Below are 21,692 nucleotides of genomic sequence, written 5' to 3'. Positions count from 1 at the left end.
GACTGTGAGTAACTGTTCGGCTCCGAGGCGGAGTCGGTGAATTCAAGAGAGTGCATGTTATAGTGCGCGAATCAGTGTTGTTGATATCTGTACTTGTCAGAATCGACTTCAGGGTACTCCGCTATTGAGTGTTGTAGTGTCATTTGCTACTGTGTATAATTGTGTGTTGTGACGTACAGTGTAAATAAAGTAATTTATACAAGGAAGTGAACATGTTCTCGTGTGATATTTATTTACGTAAAATAAAATCGCATCGTAGAACGATAATGTGTCGTCTTCATCATCAAAATTTCGTCCCCATCCTGACGCACGTCAAATCCAAAGACCTGCACCTGGCAAGCCGAACTTGTCCTCGGACACTCCCGGCACTAAAAGCCATACGCCATTTCTTCTTCTTCTTCCTCTTCTTGTTATTGTTGTTGTTATTTCTCCAATTGGAGAATAGTTTCAAATAACACGATTTATAAGGAAATTGGAGAAAGACGCACATCTCATATTTTGGACAAATTGTTAGAACACCAGAAACTTCAATTAATAGAAAAATAAGAATGCCAGTATTAAATGAATCACGGAAATTAAGAATGATATTAATGAACCACAGATAACACTAAATGATCTCAAGAACTAAACAGACAAAATTAAGATTCTCAATGAATCACATGTGAGACTACAAATCAGGTAGTGTGTTCTCTACTGAAGAAAGGATGTCGGCATCCGAGAGATGAAGAAATATTGGAAGCATAGAAAAGTTAAATTTTCTTTGTAGGGTAATTGACTGGAATGGTGCTATATTGGCCATAAACTGTTAGAATTACAATTATTATTATTAATTTGCTGGGGCCATGGAAGCCCACAATAATTATCGTTACATTTGGCTGTGAACTTTGCTTTCTTTTGAGCCCAGAATTTCCTCATTCCTTTTGAGTGGGCCTACATGCGTTCCTCTGTGTAAGGGGCACCGTATCTTATTTTTGGTTGTTCTTCTCGGTTTAGCCCATTTATCACTATCTTTTTAGGAAAAAAATCTCTGTCAAAGGTGTCATCTGGTTTGATTTGTAGCATTTGAAGGCCTTCTTTGGTGTTTCTAAAGCAGGGCATAATGTTTTTAGGTTTTGAATCAAAAATGAAAAGGTCTGTATGGTCAACCTGTTCCCGTCCATTCATTTGAGGAGACCATATAATCGTGTCCATCTTTTGCGGATTGTGTCTGTAATTTTTCTCTATTTTGTTATAGACTTCCTTGTTGGATCTTTTTTCGTGGATGCTATTCTTGTAATTGGATTCCATGTTTCCCCTAATGATTCCGTGTTCTCTTTTTTCTCCACTTCTTCGAAGAGTCCTGTATTGGCTTTTAGGTATAGGGTTTCGGCTGCTTTACATAACTACTGGCTTCAGAACCGTTTCATAGTCCTTGTCCAGTCCATTTTCATGATGATCCAACCCAGGTACTTACATTTTTCTTCTTGGCTGATCTCCCTGTATTTCTTCTGGAGTTTTGGCTGTGCATCGTTGATGTTAGTCATTACTTCTTTTTTTTTTTCAAATTAAATCTGCAGGCCAGTTTCTTTGGCGATTTCCTTTAACAGGTCAATTTGAATCCTAACAATTTCTACGTCGTTTGACAGAATGGTGATGTTATCAGCAAAAGCTAAACAGTCTACCATCCATGGATTTTGGTTCCCATTCTCAGTGGGCTGTAGTTTGTTTCCATTAATCTCGTTCACCAGGTGCGAATGATCTTCGCAAGACGCAATTGAAAAGCATCGGAGAGAGCTCATCGCCATTTCTGACTTCTGTTTTGATCTCTAAGGAATCTGAGAGGCATCCTTGGAACTTTATCTTTGATTTTGTATCTGTCCGGGTGGCTCTAATTAATGCCAGCAGTTACAGGTCAACCCCAAATTCATTAAGGATGTTTAGCAGCACCTCGTAGTCTATCGAGTCGTCCACTTTCTTGAAGTCCACAAAGACTGACACGTATTGTTTAGACCTTAGATTACAAGATCTGATAATCATTTTGAAGTTATGTATCTATTCGGCTGTAGAGCGACTTTATCTGAAACCCCTTTGGTATTCACCTATTTGATGCTCGACTTGGGCTTCTAAACACTTCAGAATGACAAGTGAGAAAAGTTTGTGGGTTACCCGGCAACAGGGATATTCCTCTTTAGTTGTTGATGGTTTTCCTGCTGCCTTTCTTTTGCATTGGCTGAATCAGGGCTGTTTTCCAATCTTCAGGTAGGGTTTCCTCAATCCAGATTTTTTTACTTGCTTTTGCAAGATTTCAACTGATTCCTCCAGGGCATATTTTCCCAATTCTGCCAGTAAACTCCAAAAGCAGCAGGAATGGTTGAAATTAGGCCTGAAATGGTGAAATTTAGTGGGAAGGATATGAAGGGCTTTCTAGAGTAATAGGATTATTATGGAATGTTAGTAAAGTACGTTCTGATTGGATGAAAGCAGTAATTGCACCTATCTGTAAGAAAGGGAACAGGAAGGCTTTCAACAACCATCGAAGTATTTCATTGATCTCTGTACCAGGCAATGTGCTCACTGGCATTTTTTAAGGGAGGATGCGATTAGTGGTTGAGTGGAGTTGGCTGAAAACCAGTGTGGTTTCAGACCACAGAGGGGCTGTCAGGATCAGATTTTCAGCTGCACCAGATAACTGAAAAGTGATATAAGAGGAATATTTATGTTTTGTAGATTAGAGAAGGCATATGACAAAGTGTAGAGGGGAAATTTTTTTAGCTGTTTGGGGGAATTATGGGATTAAGGGTAGATTATTAAAAGAAATGAAATGCATTTATTTTGACAATTTGGCTGCAGTGGCAATTGATGATAGGATGAGTTCTTGGTTCAAGGTCCTTACTGGGATTAGACCTTTGTTGTTAATAGTTTACATGGATCATCTGCTGAAAGGTACAAAGTGGGCTGGGAGGGTTTTAGTTGGGTGAAAATGTAGTAAGCAGTTTGGCAACTCAATTATGACGGCAGACTGAAGCCTGCAATCTAATATCTTGGAACTAGAAAATAAGTGGAACGAGTATGATATAAAAATTAGCCTTTCCATGACTAAAGTAATGTCAGTAGGGAAGAAACCTAAGAGAATTGATGCAGGTTGAAAAAAAACAAAATTAGAACAGTTAGATCATTTCAAGTATTTAGGATGTGTATCTTTTTATAATGTTGTTTGCTTTATGTCCCACTGACTACTTTTATGTTTTTCAGGGGTTGTGTATTCTCCCGGGATGGTAATATAGTGAGCGAGATAGAATCAAGGTGCAGCCAAGTTAATGCAGTAAGCTTGCATTTGCGATTAGTAGTATTTTGTGGGAAAGGTCTCAGTTCCTGGACAAAAGTGTCTTTAGACTGGTCTGTTTCAGACCAGCTTTGCATTACGGGAGTTAACGCTGGGTGCACTCAGGATATCTTATTCATAAGTTAGAGGTAACATGAAAGTAGTGAGAATGATCGCTGGTACAAACAGGTGGAAACAATGGCAGGAGGGTGCATGGAATGAAGAGATAAAGGCCAAAATAGGAATGAACTCAATAGATGAAGGTGTATCCATGAACGGGCTTTGGTGGTGGTGGTGATTATTGTTTTAAGAGGAAGTACAATTATGGTCATGTGGGGGCAAGTGTAGGAGTATAGGTTATCTATAAGAATAATGGACTCGGTCATGAAGATTAAGAGAAGGAGGGAAGACGATGATGGTTAGACTCTATCTATAATGATTTAAAGAAGAGGTGTGGAACAAAACTAGGCCACAAAGCTGGTTACAAATAGAAGATATGGAGAAGTTTTGTAGATTCACTGAGGCTTGCAGACTGAATGCTGAAAGGCATATCTGTCTATAACAGAGATATATATGTACTGTATAAGCAAGGGAACACCCTCCAAATTGGCACCGGTCACCACTGTTATTGCATGTAGAAAAGAAGCAGTAGATCTAAACCACTGTGCTTGTAATTATACATAATGATGTAAGAGATTAGCGGTATGTATAGTATGCAAACTTTTTCTTGAGCTCTAGTTCCCATTCAGCACTATGGAGTTCAGGGTTCAAGAAAAGTTTCGCGTACTATACCCGTTGTTGATGGGGTAGTTTTTTTTTTTTTTACTATTTCACTGACTTGTGTCTCAGCAGTTACCATGCTTGGTTTTGAGGCAGTTATCAGTAGTATAATTTTAGTGTTAGAAATTTGTTCACCGGGCGAGTTGGCCGTGCGTGTAGAGGCGCGCGGCTGTGAGCTTGCATCCGGGAGATAGTAGGTTCGAATCCCACTATCGGCAGCCCTGAAAATGGTTTTCCGTGGTTTCCCATTTTCACACCAGGCAAATGCTGGGGCTGTACCTTAATTAAGGCCACGGCCGCTTCCTTCCAACTCCTAGGCCTTTCCTATCCCATCGTCGCCATAAGACCTATCTGTGTCGGTGCGACGTAAAGCCCCTAGCAAAAAAAAAAAAAAAAAAAAAAAAAAAAAAAAAAAAAAAAAAAAAAAAAAAAAAAAAAGTTCAGTGCTTCTGTTATACAACATTCTTAGCTGTATTTCCAGCAACTTGAACAAAAAAAGTTTTTGCTACACTTCACCCTCAAAATGGCAACATGTACGTGGCCATGGGAAAGGCAGTGCATGCAGAGATCAGTGCTTTTAATTTTCAGTATTTTCTTGTGAATTACTTGTCATCGCGAAGCTGACTGTGGCTGGAAACTGTAGGCATTTGATCTCAAAAGGATAGTTTGTTGCTAATAGGGGAATCCTAGGAATATATTTTTTTTTCTTTATCCATTCCTTGCAGAATTTATTGTTCATGGATGTTGTGTGATCCACATCCAAACACAAATAATTTTATTATTTCAGATGACAGTGATGAAGAATTTTTACCAATGCAAGGTGGCCTCAGTGACAGTGTTTTGTCTGATGCTACTAGCCTAGACACCTCTCTCAGTTCTTCAATTAGTAGTGCCAGTGGACTCAGTAAATCTCCATCACAAAGGTGAGCTTTAATTTGTATTAATTTTCACAATCAGTTCCTATTCAGAGGGAAGACATGAAGGTTTGAAGTTATATACTGTAGTTATGTCTATATTGTATGCACCTTTTCTCTTTTGAAGAAATGTTGATCTCTCTATATGAACTGCAGGCAATACTAGAAATATTGAGATTGGAGTTTAGATCATTGGACATGTCATGGGATAAGTGCCTGAAGTTTTCAGTGTTTGTTTTGCTGCTTGCCATAATTTGTATTTATGCAAAGTAGTCAGTTTGCAGTGCAATTTGAAGCCTTTCTCACACCAGAAATATGATGGATCATAATTTGTATGATAGATGCTATCCCATTGACAGTGATCAAAATGCTTGTTATACAGAAGGCATTATACAGAGCACGAACATCGGTGTAAGTACAGGAAGGAGGAGGTTGTATGAAGCAGATGGCAGTTGGATAGAATTGATCCCTTATTCTGTAGGTGGAAGCACGAGCTATTGCTTTGCAATTGGGCTTTTCAATGAATCTTGCCAGGTCATGACAGGTTTTCCAGCTTGTCAAAACTGATTCAGGATAAACAAAATTATAAAATACGTTTAAAAAGGAAACATTTAGTAACAGATTATACCTGGAAAACAGATCATTTATAGTAGAAATCCATTATAGTGAGAATTCACAACAGCAGAAAATTTACTCACTGTAGCAGATTGTCGGAAAAAAACCATACACATTGAAAAAGCAATATGAAACGGCAGTTAGTTTGTTCAAAACTTGCGTTTCCGCGGATGATATCCACACTACGGCTTACTTGTTTATTATTTTCCAAAATCCAATACTACGTGAAAGTGTATGTATAATTTCATTCTGAAAAAATTATAGTACTGTATTTCTCCGAATCCAAGATGACCCCCACTTTTTCCTTCAAAAAATTTAAACCAGGCTTAAAAAGTGCTTTGAAAAATCATATGAATGCCTTTGTTGTACAGTACGCATTTTAGACTATTTTAAGATGCTGAACATTGGCTTTCATTATGCTTTTTTTTTTTTTTTTTTTTTTTTTTTTTTGCAGCTGCACAATTATTCTTTATTTTCAGGGTTTAATGACGGTTGACATAAAATAGGCATCATAATACCGAAGAGAAGCCGTTGAAAACTTTCCGGCAATACCTATTCTTTGTAATAGACAAGAAAAATGTTCCACCGATCAATACGGTTTATTGTGAATGAATTATTGCTCTAGTGCCGGTTTCGGCCTTTCTTGGCCATCATCAGCTAGCACATAGTATTTACAGTCATTAGACAAAATTACAAAGATGTTACGTTAGAGCATCCGGATGTCTGATGAAAAAGTAAAAAGTAAAATTGATTGGTGGAACATTTTTCTTGTCTATTACAAAGAATAGGTATTGCCGGAAAGTTTTCAACGGCTTCTCTTCGGTATTATGATGCCTATTTTATGTCAACCGTCATTAAACCCCGAAAATAAAGTAAAAGTAAAATATATTGCAATATGTTGCGTTAAAATATCTCTGATAAAAATGGTGATGGTTATCATAAACTAAAACCTGTTGAGTGAGCATGGACATGAGTACATAAACACATTAAAATATAGGCCATATCATAAGACACTAAAAAATATAGCACATTAAACACATTAAAACAAGGTATATTTTTAAAACGTCTATTAAAATTTGAGTTCATGTTGCGTAGCATTCATTCTTCAATCCTCTTGTAGTTCTTGTGTTGATGAAGTTGTATTATGTGATCATCGAGAATGTTCTATGGCTGATATACTTTGTATTGGTATGTTATAAGAACTCTTGTCATTGAAATTTGAAAATTGAGTACTGTGCAATTCAACTGTTGATGTAGTCCAGTAAGATTTATATATACAGCAAGACAGGGTTTGATTTTAGAGCAGTTGGTGGTGACACCTCTCTCGTCTATGCACGTTATATGGTTGTTATTATTGTTGCTGTGGAGGTTGTGTACCGATATGTTTGGATAAATCTTACTGGACTACATCAACAGTTGAATTGCACAGTACTCAATTTTCAAATTTTAATGACAAGAGTTCTTATAACATACCAATACAAAGTATATCAGCCATAGAACATTCTCGATGATCACCTAATATAACTTAATCAACACAAGAACTACAAGAGGATTGAAGAATGAAGGCTACGCAACATGAACTCAAATTTTAATAGACGTTTTTAAAATATACCTTGTTTTAATGTGTTTAATGTGCTATATTTTTTAGTGTCTTATGATATGGCCTATATTTTAATGTGTTTATGTACTCATTTCCATGCTCACTCAACAGGTTTTAGTTTATGATAACCACCGGGCGAGTTGGCCGTGCGTGTAGAGGCGCGCGGCTGTGAGCTTGCATCCGGGAGATAGTAGGTTCGAATCCCACTATCGGCAGCCCTAAAGATGGTTTTCCGTGGTTTCCCATTTTCACACCAGGCAAATGCTGGGGCTGTACCTTAATTAAGGCCACGGCCGCTTCCTTCCAACTCCTAGGCCTTTCCTATCCCATCGTCGCCATAAGACCTATCTGTGTCGGTGCGACGTAAAGCCCCTAGCAAAAAAAAAAAAAAAAAGTTTATGATAACCATCACCATTTTTATCAGAGATATTTTAATGCAACATATTGCAATATATTTTACTTCCATTTTTCATTAGACATCCGGATGCTCTAACGTAACATCTTTGTAATTTTGTCTAATGACTGTAAATATTGTGTGCTAGCTGATGATGGCCAAGAAAGGCCGAAACTGGTACTAGTGCAATAATTCATTCACAATAAACAGTATTGATCGGTGGAACATTTTTCTTGTCTATTACATTGAATCCAATCAATACGGAATATGAAACTTATAAATAATAATACCTATTCTTTGCGTCTATAATATGATGATCCATCAGGAAAACATTCTTGCTATCTATAAAACCGTTACTTTTACTCAGCGTCAGATATAACCGGCTACCGCTACACGCACATCTCGCTTGCTGGGTTTAGCCAACTTCAGCGGCTAGCAATGTATAGGCCTAATCGTGGATGTTGAAGGTCAACGAAAGAGTTTACTGCGCTGCGGTATGGCCATCAGCCCTTGTGTTTTTCGTGCGCATACCTCACAATTTCAACTTCTTTAAAGCATCCTTATTGCGGACCACTGAATGCACTTTTTGTACAGTATGCATTTTTTTAGCTGTCTTTGTCTTCACGCTAACACCGATTATTGGCTTTAGTTAGGCCTATGTTCTATTTTCTTGCGGCTGCACAATTATTCTACAGTTCCGAGTCTTTAATAACCATTAACCTAAAATTGGCATCATAATATCAACAAGAACCCATTGAAAATTTGCAGGTAACACCTGTTCCACGTATCTTTATAATACGACTATCCATCCCGAAAATATTCCTGTTGCCTATAAAGTTAATTTTACTAAGCGTCAGGTACAGTAGATGCGTTATAACTCTGCCACTGAGTAGCCGTGGCCTTCCTGAGAATTCGAAGGCTTGCATATTTTGATGCCGCTCTGCAGTTTTCAGAAACATTTTTGTAGAGGCTAATAGAAGGTCATGGTTCATGTTGTGGGTTACTGTAGTCACGTCCTAGTTTGTGAACCATGGGCAATGGCTGAGTGGCCTAGTATGTAGTCCTGAGAGTCGGGATATCAGTTGCTATGGAATGGGAGTGGGCATCTCGGGCATATTCTGAGTCATGGCCCTCCTTGTGCTCAGACGGCTAGGACTATACAAACCACGGTGGTCCCTAGCCCATTAGAGGAGAGATCCTCATTTGGACTAAGTGTGAGTAGGGTAGCATCCTGCTTCACAAATTTACTGAGCTCAGAACATTTTAAGCTAGCCTCGGACGTATGGGAGAAACGGAGTCCCACTCCCATTTGACAGGCGAGGAACTCCTTGGAAACAACTTGGCGAACAAAGTGGAATTTGATGGGTAGCTATCAATTATAATTATCATATATTATTTATAAAAAACCAACACATACAGCTAATAGCATAAAACACGACTCTTTTCACCCACAGACACATAAACGCGCCTCGTACAACAGTATGGTTAATGTGCCTTCAAAATTCCGCTATCGAAGGATTACTTAAATAAAGAACTAAATATCATCTGCTCCATTCCCAAATTTAATGGTTATAATAGATATTTTATTGAACAAATTATTAACAAATTTAAACACCGTCCTAACACAACACTCTTGAAAGATAATCCTAAACCAGCTGCTTACTCCACATTCATATTCAATATAGATGCCTACAGTATTGCTAATGTCTTCAAAAAACACAGTACCGTGATTTCTTTTCGAACTAATAATAAAAACCTTGAATTATTACATAACACCAACTCCTTAAATAAAACAAGTGTCTTTTCTAAGTCAGGCATATACCGTTTTAAGTGCAACAACTGTAACTCTTCTTACATAGGTCAGACTGGTCGTAACTTCAAAATTAGATACTTTGAACACGTTAATGCAATAAAATACAACAGGTTTTCGGCAGTGGGGCAACGTATACATGATACAAAATATATTTTCACTACAGTAGACTAGGATATTGAAATTCTCAGCACTCTAAATAAAGGTCCTCTCCTAGACATCACTGAAAACTGTTTTATACACCTCGACCAATTTTTCAATCCAAATCTTAACCTGAATGATATTTCTGAGAAGCCCAATGCCCTTTTCGATTTTCTCATCTCCATTTTAAATAACCTCAAGTCAACAAGCAAGCGATCAATCTTTCACAATTTACACAATACCCTCTCATGCTACTTGCCCCTTCCGCAACACCCCCATGATCCTCCTTAGATATCTCCCATATTTTCCTTTCCTTCCCACCCTCTAATTATACTCCGTACGGCTCTACTTCTAAATTGACGTTTCAGCAGATTTTGGCTCTCTCTGGTGGTTATGCGCTGAAGCATAGACATCCAACCAATCCGAAGCTGCCATTCATATCGATTTATATCGGCAGAGCACGATCTCGAAACCTAGTTGCCAACTCTAATATTTACATTTGCCACGTGGTTAACCTATCTCGCTCAGCGTTTGTGGTATTCGGTACGGTTCGCGATCTTTTGCGTTTTCCTTCAATATTTAATGTGTTTTTCATATATTTGGAGGGTTCTAGTGACTCTGAGATCAGTAGTGTGTTCCCTTTGTAGGCCATAACCTCCTTTCTGTGCCAGCTATTAGCCGTTAGTGATGTGTTGTTTCCTCATTCTCTTTTATTGTTAATAATATATTCTCTTTTAGTGCCAGATATTGTTAGAAAGTGTAGTTCTTGTGAATTTGTTTTCAATCCATATTCATTCGTTTTTCTGAGTACTGTATTACAATTTAAAAGGGCTGTTTACCGCGGTCATATTGCATCAGCTGTTCTCGCAGGCGTAGCGCGCTGGCAACAGAGAAAAGGTGATGCTCATTTGTTTTGCGAAACTTCAATTTAGAAGTAAGGCCGTGCGGAGTATAGTGCTCATTTTTCCTTACCCTTTTCTCTATTTATCATCTCCCATTCATTTATCAATCACCACGGCAAGCTGTTTTGAGTTGAGCCTCACATTGTAATTTTGTTTAAAATTTCTTCCTATTTTTTATATATTCTTTATTTGGTTTTATTCTTTTTAAAGATTTGAATTATTTTAAAATTTATATATCATTTGTGAGATGAGGCCCTGGGCTTGCAACTGGCATAGCAGAGTTAAAAGCTTGTTATCATGTCTAAAATAATATGCATGTTTGGTCTTATTTGTTTGTAAAATGAGTGTATTGTTGCATTGATCACATTTAAATGTGTATTTGCAACATTTTAATGTATTATGTGTAATTTAAAATCTGTAGGTGATATGAAGAAACTGTAATCTACATGAAAAATTGGTCTAGAAGAGTATAATTTTATCTCTGACGATTAAAATGAGTTTGTTTTTGTCGACCATTGTAATAAACGTTTGTAGGTATAGCTTGGTGAGCAGAACATATTCTCGATGAACAAATTCATGAAGTACACGAGGCCTTTGATTCACGTTCTAACCCCTTCAACCATGGTTAGCCATCCTGAGGGTGACTTTTCCCCTGTTTACCTCCTTAGAGCTCACTTGAGTTGTGTGCAGATATTCTGCAATTACATTCTTACTTAAATCATCACAAACGAAACTCAATGTATTTCATACATAAGAAATGTATTCATTCTTCTGGAGTGTTTACATGTAAGAATTATCACAAATAGTTTGAATAGTTTCTGATGTTGATTGCTTGAAAGTAACTTCCTTACTGCTTGCACAATTTTCAGAATGATTGTCATGTCTTTGTGGTGTAGATTTCACTTTTTTAAACTGCTGAATGTGTGATTAGGTGATGAAAACATAAAATATTATGAGATTTAAAGCTGTAGCAAACAGTAAACTTGTTTATTTGCTTACTAGCTTTTCATTGCTAGAAATAGGTTTTTTTCAGTGCTTTGTGTCAACATAACTTGTCCTGTTATATGTTCCTTTTCTTGTTGCTCTCTCTATGTATGATTTGATTTGACACTTGTTTGTTCCTTTACATTACTTATAATTTAACTAACATAATCTTCTTATAGTTTTTTTTTTTTTTCTTCTTCAGGTTTTCAACTGCTTCTTCGTCAGTGCCTGGCGGTCCCTATCAACAGAATTTTTCTTCTAGTCGCCAACGAAAGAAATTACATAAAGGTAATATGTCCTTCATCTATATTCTGTACTCAATTGTCTGCTTTGTTTTACAGTTTCTTATCTTACAAACTATTTAAAGCACATTTCTATTGTTTCAGTTAACCTGTTATTCCTCTTATTGTAAAATTAGGATATACATAAGCAGAATTGTAGTGTAGTTATTTTATTAGTATCTTGCTTGTTTCATTATCATGTAATCCTTGTGCAGTATACAGTATATATCCCCGTGATTTATTCACAGAATACATTGTTTCATTTTAATTGATATTTTCATAATACAGTCAATCCCATATATACCACCACCCTCAGTTATTGCCCACAATGAGCAACAAGCAGATATTCTTAATAAAAAGTAACATAATAACTACCTCGCTATAATGCCACCCCTGCCAACAGCCACCTGTCATTCGTAACACAGGTACATTTTTTTTTTTTTTTTTTTTTTTTTGCTAGGGGCTTTACGTCGCACCGACACAGATAGGTCTTATGGCGACGATGGGACAGGAAAGGCCTAGGAGTTGGAAGGAAGCGGCCGTGGCCTTAATTAAGGTACAGCCCCAGCATTTGCCTGGTGTGAAAATGGAAAACCACGGAAAACCATTTTCAGGGCTGCCGATAGTGGGATTCGAACCTACTATCTCCCGGATGCAAGCTCACAGCCGCGCGCCTCTACGCGCACGGCCAACTCGCCCGGTAACACAGGTACAGAAGTGTTGTACAGTGTTAAAAGTGTACTCAATATATCACCAACTGTTGATTTTAAAATCTGCAGGAATGCGGAGAAGTTGTTTTCAGATGGGAACATGGCTTTTACCTATCCCTTTGGGAATGTGAACAGGCTAGATGCTACTGACCCTCATTAGTAGCTCATTATCTCTATTGGCGTAGCTCAAGGGATATACTGTACCTGCTGTGGATGAATGATATTGGCATACAAAAGAAATTCCTTTCACAACTCGTTTAATGTTGTACCGGCATAGGTTGTTCGTATTATGACGGTGTGATAGGAAAGGGTTAGGAGTGGGAAGGAAGCAACCATCACCTTAATTAAGGTATAGCCCGTGAGTTTGCCTGGTGTGAAATGGGAAAACCATGGAATAGCATGTTCACAACTGCCGACAGTGTGGTTTGAATCCACTATCTCCCGAATGTAAGCAGACAGCTACGTGAACCAAACCACTCAAAGCCACTTGCTCTGTTGATGGAAATTCCACACAATTATTCCATTTAATACAGAAATAGTTCTACAAGAAATTATGCTTTTATGTGTTAAAGTACTAATTCCAGAGATCATCATCATCATCATCATCATCATCATCATCATCATCATCATTTTGAATGAGCTCCAGTTTTCTGCGTGCGGTGAATATGCACTCTCCATTTACTTCTTTCCATGTAGATGTCTTCTTCCATAACCTGGTGCAAATCCAGACCTCGTCCAGCTAGATCATTTCTAATGTGGTTAATCCATCTCTTCCTTGACCAACTTCTTTTGCCTTCGAGTTCCTTCTCAAACCACACTGGCTGTTCTTCTTTGTGGATCGATTCTTTTGAGATGGCCAAACCATTTTAACCTGGCTTCGACACAGATCTCGCTTTTTCACTTGGACAAGATGGCGTATGTTATCGTTTCTTATTTTGTCCCTCCCTGTTTTTTGAATCATAGTTCTTAAGAACTTCATTTCCACTGCTTGCAATTTGCTGATATTTCTGTTGGTTTGCATGCAAGTTTCTAGACTCTATGTAATAACTGGTACAAGGAAGCTCCTGTAGAGTATTAATTTTGATCTTAATGGCACTTGCTTATCCCAAAGATGTTTCCTCACAAGATGATAAAACTGTGCTCCATTCTGTACTCTACTAGTGATTTCTGCAGATGGTTGACTATCTGTTGTTACTACCCTGCCAAGATAATGGAACTGATTTACTTGTTCCGACTTCGTTCCATCTAGAGTAGCAGTGGCCAGGAATGTCGCACTTGCGAAGCACACTGATATGCTGTGTGATGAGCTGGCCTCATGCTTGGACATTAGGTTACCACCCCTCTAGAACTGCTCCTCGCAGCGTGACCGACTCGACTAGCCATTCGGGAAGGGAATACTACTCTCCCTCCCCACCGGTTAACAACAGTATTACACCTCAGCCATCTAGTCGTAGCAGTCATCCTTTTTGAGTCCAAAAATTTCACACCGCACGTTATTTTTTATTATTATGTGCAACAGGCTTCTGCTGGTTTATACATCATATACAGTAAACAAATACAAATACATACAATATGTCCTTGTTTGAGTAAACCTGTGACAATACTTTCTATCACATACGAAATGCTATTATTAATGCTTTGTCACTATTTTCAGCGCTATAGTGTAACTAGCTCTTAATACCGGCGTTTTGAGGTCATTTTCCTGAAAGGACACTATTGAACACTGTGGTTGTGAGCCACAGAAGACTGGATCTTAAAATATATTTTCAAATGTTTAACTTGCATCGGAAATTGCCTGCTGACTGCGATCGCGTGTTTTCAGATCCCTAAGCCTTGCTTCGCGTTCTTTGCCTACTAACATGTCATATTCTTCTTTGTGGACAGCGTTATATTGACGCTCGACAGTAAATTTCCGGTGTCCGCCGATGGTCCAGTGGCATAATAAGCATTTAGAATTGTTTCCGTTGGGTGTAAAAAAGAACTGCAATTCCTAGTCTGTTTTGAAGGATTGAAAAATTTCACCACTTCTCTTTTTTGATGTGCTTTCCGTAATACAATACATTTGCAACAGCACTTCCAACGAACCACCATCCTGAACCGTGTATGCTATGATCCCTAGCCATCAAACTCATACAATACACCTGGCCACTCTACGATCAGTGCTCCCCACCACATTACGTCTGTCTCTCCCCAAGAGCGGACATGCCTACCGAGCTCTTCACGCATGCAAAGTCATTGTGCGGTAACTGTACACACTGTGAACTGTGCAGCGGTTGGGCACCGCTGATCTAGAGTGATGTTAGTAGGGATGGTTTGTCTACTAACAGGCAACACTGCCATTTTGGACTTGCTTGTCTTGAGACCAACTTGTTTGAATATAGCATTCCAGTCATTCAGCCTCACTATCACCCCATATCACCACATCATCTGTAAAGGCAAGAGCTTTAAAGTCAGAGTTGTTGGTGAGTCTCTTAACTCTTTTCATTATTTCATCCATTACAATGATGAATAAAAGTAGCGTTAGTGCGCGGCGTTGTTGTACACCCCACCTAGTCTAGCTTTAGCAATGTTCATACAGCATTTTGACTTTTTTAAAATTAAAGCACATGGTATAGATCTATTCTCAAGGCATTCTCAGATTTTTTGTCTGTGTACACTGTCGTAAGCCTGTTCAGTATCTAGGAAAATAAAGATGAAATCTTTTCCTTTTTCTCAGTGCTTCTCCATGGTCATCCTTATAGAAAATATCAAATCTGTTATTGCTCTATCCCTTCTAAAACCATACTGCTTCTCTTCAAGCTGTGGTTCAATGGTAGTTCTTAATCTCTGTTCTATGATTTGTTCCATTATATTGAGTCCATGAGATAGATGAGTTATAACCTGTACGTGACGCTTAGTAAAAGGAACCGTTTTATAGACAGCAGAAATAGTTTCGCGATGGATCGTCTTATTGTAGAGATATGTGGAACAGGTATTGCTGGCAAATTTTCAATAGGTTCTCGTCGATATTAATAGACATTCTCTATTTCTTAGTTTCCTCATTTCATTTCTATCCTTTAATGCTCTTTCGACAGTTTCATTCCACCATGGGGTTTCTTTCTCTCTTACTCTGCTACTTGTTTTGCCAACAGTATTGACTGCAGTGTCCACTAGGATTTTCTTAAATCCAAGCCATTCTTCTTCAGCTGTTCTCACTTCACACTTGGGCAGTTTGTCCCTAATTTTCATTTGGTATTCATACCTCTTATATGGTTTTTCATATTCCAAAATTTTTATCTTGGGTTTATGCCTGGTATTTATAGTATCTTTTTTACCATGAAGTTACCTAAGGTGGTTACTAGCATCCTGTGGTCGCTACCTAAACTTTCTCCTGGCAGCACTTGCACATCTCTAAAAAAATGTTCCAGCCTCTTTGCAATGACATAGTCAGTAAGAGATGTCCATTTTCAGCTGCTGTTTGAACCAGTTGTTCTTGATTATTTGGTTGTTTCATATGTAGAAGTCAAGGGGACATTCAACCTCATGGTTCCTATTTCCATATCCATGAGGACTGAACACTGTCTCATATGCTGTCCATACAGTTCCTACCTGAGCAGTTAGGTCTCCCATAACAAGAGTATTATCTTGTTCAACAAGGTCCTATAATTCTTGAAGAAAGTCTTCTTTTTCCTCTTGACTACACCCAGTCTGTGGACCATAAATCTGAACAATGGTCAGGGCGTTTTTGTTGATTTTCTGATGTTGTTTAATAATTCGTTCATTAACATATTCTATATTAGCCACAGCATCAATGTTCTTGCTGACTATTAATGCCACACCATTCCTTGTTTCCTTCTTATTTGCATGCCAGTAGAGTTTGTATCCTTTTCGCAGCAGTTTATATCCTTTCCCTTTCCACTTTGTTTCGCCCAGTCCAAGGACCTCAGTCTTTCCATGAGATCTGCAAGCTCCTCTCATTTAGCAATTTACAATATTTAATGTTTCTATTTTGAATTTGTTTTTCTGTCCAGGAATTTTCTTCTTTGAATAATTCCATTTAACTTCGGGCTTATCACTTTCATCCTTACCAGAATTATACATAGGAGGAGGTCTATGTCTTGGTTTCTGTTTACATCCGAGGCTCACTGTACTGTTGAAAGTGATTTGACAATTTTATCTTCTCTTGCTGGCTTGCTGGGCCTAACACAAGGTGAGGTTTCGGTGTCAGGGTAAAATCCCTTAACCTTTGATAGTCTTCAAACCAATCTGCAAGGCAGCAACGTTGTGATAAATTTGTGTGTCATTTCCTACACTCAGAACTACTACGCCCGCTATCCATGGTTCTCCCTTAGTTTGCCTGGTTTGTTACTGGCCGCCAGACCCTCAGCCAGACAGTCACAGGTAGTACCATCTACTGTCACGTACAGTAGCAAGATGGTCCTGACATGACACTAACTCATTCCAGAGATGGCACCCAATAATATGCTAGTATTTACAGAACTTGCACGTGTTTTATCCATTAAAAACCAAAATAATGGGAAAATGATGTGACCTATCACAAAATAACTCTCTGTATGTAACTTAAAATTTAGTTCTCTACAAAAACATTTGTATGTATTTTCTGTGAATCTCTAATGGTTCTCGTGGAAATTATGCTCTTCGTGTCAAAGCACACATTCCAGTGCATCCGCTGGCCAGACGCTTTTCGGCTGGGTTCTAGCCCTGGGTGGATTGACTACTTACTTGGTGTTCAAAGAGGCTTTTGGAAACTAATTTGCAGAGTTATCTAAACTCATTTCATTATCAGTGATTAAAAATGGCATCGTACTTATTTACGTCGGATAGTAACAGAAGTCGGTGGCATTGCTAACTATCGGTCTGTCATCGACGAGTATGTTCTGTTTGTTTATATTTTTGTTATAGACCTATGTTAGTGCATATTGTGCTGTTCGTAATGTTTATATGATACATCCACATATGATAATGGAGTTCATCACTGCCCTTTCATTATCTCCAGATTTGAAACTGCCCACACAGTACTGCCAACATAGATGATACTATTGGTATCAATATTTATTTCCCATATTTTTTGTACAGTGAGTATTGATACAAAAATATTAGATCAAATGTGGCATTGTAACATCCCTACATAGCCTTTTCTTGATAGTTTTAATTTTTGGCATGATGCTTTGTGAATGCTGGGGCTTCAACATTGCAAAACTCTTGATGAGATGTGTATCAATTACTGGAATATAACCATTACATTTTGATTTCAAGAAGTAAATTATGAAAAAAAAATTACATTTGGTAAAAAGTAACGATTACAAGTAAAAATTACCAAAAAAAAGTATTCATTACAAGTAAGTTAATTACTTTTACTTTATTTTCTTCCCAACTCTGATCATAAGCAGTAACTATTGGGGATGTTAGAGAAGTTTAGCAGGTTGAGTACCTTGAATACTGATATCCAAACAAAAATCTGAGTGAACCACCTCCGTACATACCAATTTTGTGTTGCTCAGTCAAAATCAATTGTAATCTGAAATTATTGCCCAACCCTTCACACTCTTAAGTTATGACTATCATTTTTGGCAAATTGAAAGAACTTGGCTGATTAATAGTGTGGAACAAGACCAGTTACAGGTGAGTAGGTGAGTATTTTGCATTTTTAATCCTTTTGTTATCCAGATAATGTCTTAATATGTAGCTTTCTTATTTCTTTGAGTAAAATTCAAGATCCTAAGTCAATGAGACTTCTTGTCACGGTTTTTAAAATTTAATTTATTTGCAAGGCCAAGGAAAAATATGTGCTTACACTTTGTAAAACAAAAAACTATACAGTATTTCATTAAACACTGAATGAGAGTATAGCTTTTCAAGAAGTACCAGTTGTGATGAAATAAGTTGTTCTTTCTTGCCACCTTTTTTTGGGTGGTGTTGAGAGTACAATGTTTGATGTACATGCAGATTTGGCCCAATTTTATGGCTGGGTGCTCTTCTTTATGCCAACCCTGTGTGGAGGGATGTTTCTGTGGTGGATGGTAGTTTAGTATATTATTTGCAAACTAAGAGGTATGTATTAAGATGATAGTCACCAACACCCAGTCCCTGAGGCAAAGGAATAACTCTGAACAGAAGGCTACTATGCTGACTATTCAGCCAAGAATCCGGGCAGTGGCAATGAAATGATTCCTTAATCACCCTTATCCGGGGAGCTTCTGCGTTGGGCAGTGGATCATTGGCCTCCATCTGGTTCTTGCACCTCCTTGAAGACAAGAGATGCTCGTCGCTTCTGGAGTACTCCTAGCTCTTTGTCGTGATACTCCTTGATGCTTCATATAGGCTGTCATTATGGTGGGCTTGCCACATACAGAAGCCTTTTGTAGCTGCTTCTAATCTGGAGAACAGGCGCTGCCTGCTGGATTTCAATGGGATTTCCTCCACTGGAGGACCAGCATCCAATTGAATGAGCTCCTTTGCCTGAAGTCATTGGTCCCTTTAGATATTTGGGTTATTTACTGGAGCCCAACACTCAGCATTGGGTCACTGGCTGTACAGGTTCCTCCATCCCATAGCAAGTAACCCTGGCCAGACAGTCATGAAGAAACAATTAAGCCCAATAAAATGAAGGTTTGAAGAAAGTACTGGTTCCTTGCTACCTAAGTATGTAGGCATCATGTTTTTCATGTGTGTATATCTTGGTCTCTTGTTTATCTGTTCCTCCTTTTGCTTTATTACAGCTCCTTGATCATATAGTGCTCTTATCATGTATATTTTTTACTATCCTGAGGTGTGATTTCTTTCTGTTAACACCTAAATGATGGATATGTTTTCAGGAAGTAACAACAGTACTATTTTGGATACTGATTCTTCTGCTGAAGTGAGCCACTTCCATGTGAGATTAAGTAGCCTTGCAGTGGTGCTTCTTCATGAGGATATCCTAACAGTCTGTGTAGGAACTGATGGTAGTCGGCTTGCACACTCGTCTGTACAGCAGATGAAAAGTGTTGCTCAAGATTTCTTCTCTGAGCTTGGATTTTTTGCTGTCACAGGTTATGGAAACAAAGATTTTGAGGCTGCTCGTGAGATCTTTCTGAAGGCATGCCAGCTCAATCATATAAGGTAAACATCCTTATAAAAAATGAAACATGGAATACATAATGATGGTTGTGATTCGTTATATCATCTCTGTATTAAGTTTGCCCATCTCTGTTGGAACCATTAAATGCTACATTGGCTGCATTGAGAATTTGTGGTACTATTGACGTACAGTATTGTTCTGAATAATCCTTCATTATGTCATTTGGGTTTCTCTTGTGTTTTTGAGTCCATGAGAATATTAGTGCAGCCATACTAATTCACACATTTTATCTTAAGGAAAGCTGCTGTTGTCAGAGTTAAAAGTATTTAATATAGGTTTTGTTACATGTTTTGTATACCTATCGTAGATCATTATTTATTGGGATTTATTTTTACAATGGATGTCATTATAATCTATCGTGCAACTGTTTCACATTTAAAATATGTATATTTATTTTATTTTATTGCTCTGGCAACTATACTCTTTGAAATTTATTGCTCTGTCAGAGAATAGATACTCCCTGAGTCTCTCAACTTGGGAGCATGACGTGTTGACCACTTGATTACTTATGAATCTAGTATTGTTCCCACATACTTTTGTCAGGCTCCTCACTTTCATATGTCTTATTCATCCTCTCTTGGTTAAATATTGTTCTCTTCTAGCCTCGAGGCTGTATGATTTGTGGGCCATTGAGAGTCTTTCATTTTCGTGCCCTGCAGAGTTGCACCTCAGTACGGGGATGCATATTTACTTTTATGCCCTAAATGCTCCTTTCTTGTACTAATCCCTTCGTTCCTCAAAGTGTCAGAACTTTTTTTCAATTTTTTCTCCTCTATAAGTGTATGGTGTATGGTTTGTGTTTCTTCAAAGCAATCACAACCACCTTGTGTGCTGTAAATTTGAAAGAAACTTACCTAGGTGACTCTACATGTGTCTTTAGAGGCACATTATGACAATGAACATCCTGCCTGTTCATGTATAGTGTAGATGTCAGCACTGATTTGACCGTGTATGCTTATGTCTGCACTTAAAAGGTTTGTAGTCAGCCTGACAAAGCATAAATACTGTGGAACCACTGAGAGAATCTGTCTGCTGAATGGCCTTATTCATATTTCCCACCTTTAATCTCTCTGGCTGACTGTTGAAGACAGTGAGTACACTGGCACTCACTTCGATTCTTGTTGCTTTTGCAACAAAAAATTTCATTTTAAAATTTTAAGTTTGTCTGTGACTGTAACAAACTTATCTGACTCTCAAAATAGGATGCAGATGATTTAACAGACAACAGTTTAGGAATGCTGACGAATGGAGAGGATCGAACAAAATAACATTAGATACGCAACTGGTAGTGTTTAAAAAGTAAGCAAAGTCATCTCCGTGCAGGCCATGAAGGCCCCTGGAGGGGTGGAAGGTAAAGGCTTTCACTATCCGTAACCTTGGCACTTGATGGGGTAGAAGAATAGTTGGCTCTATGCCCGGCCGCCTTTGCCCCCCAGGAATTGACCTGGTACTCATTTTTGGTGTAGGCTGAGTGAACCTCAGGGCCATGTGCACCTCCAGAAAAGTGGAAATCTTGTTTCTTAAATTTTACGACTTCCTGACGAGGATACAAGTAACTAATCTCATTTTGAAGATACAATAAGTAAAATTATGTCGAATAGAATTACTGTGTCCACCTATTCAATACAATTATATTTTGTAGTGATTACAATCTACATGAAATATAAACACTATTTAGGGACATGTTTCGCCCTAGTTTTGGGCATCTTCAGCCTGATACTAAAGGTCAAGTCTTAACTCTATTAACATTGGAACTTAATACTAAACCTAAATTAAAATCAAATACTAAATACAATGGTCTTATGCTTATTACATATTTACATAGTTTACAATATGTACATTAACTAAATGCCAGAATTTGGGAACAAGGGAGCAATAAAATATTTTATTTTACATGACTAGAAAACGTCTGAGACGTCTGGATGAAAGTTATGAAAATGTGTGCGTATTGGCTACAGGTTGATCACAGCGTGAATTGGAGTATCTCCAACTGTTTGACTAGCCCAATCCATACTGTGATCAATCTCTAGAGTCAGTGTGTGTGTGTGTCTCTCTCTCTCTCTCTCTCTTCTCTCTCTCTCATCTCTCTCTCTCTCTCTCTCTCGCTCTCTCTCTCTCTCTCTCTCTCTCTCTCTCTCTC

At 38.1% G+C, this 21,692-nt stretch overlaps 1 protein-coding gene across 1 annotated transcript in view; it reads left to right on the top strand.

Annotated features, from left to right (window-relative positions):
• Atg2 (Autophagy-related 2) overlaps window positions 1-21,692 on the top strand; it is a 412,975-nt gene that overhangs the window by 109,489 nt on the left and 281,794 nt on the right. The window contains exons 8-10 of the mRNA XM_067136531.2: window positions 4,869-5,004; window positions 11,644-11,729; window positions 19,248-19,533. Of these exons, the coding sequence (XP_066992632.2) occupies window positions 4,869-5,004; window positions 11,644-11,729; window positions 19,248-19,533 (508 nt within the window). The remainder of the gene's footprint in view (window positions 1-4,868; window positions 5,005-11,643; window positions 11,730-19,247; window positions 19,534-21,692) is intronic.

This window comes from Anabrus simplex, chromosome 1, assembly GCF_040414725.1.
Source record: "Anabrus simplex isolate iqAnaSimp1 chromosome 1, ASM4041472v1, whole genome shotgun sequence".
Classification (NCBI taxonomy): domain Eukaryota; kingdom Metazoa; phylum Arthropoda; class Insecta; order Orthoptera; family Tettigoniidae; genus Anabrus; species Anabrus simplex.
This window is presented reverse-complemented; position numbering and strand designations above follow the sequence as displayed.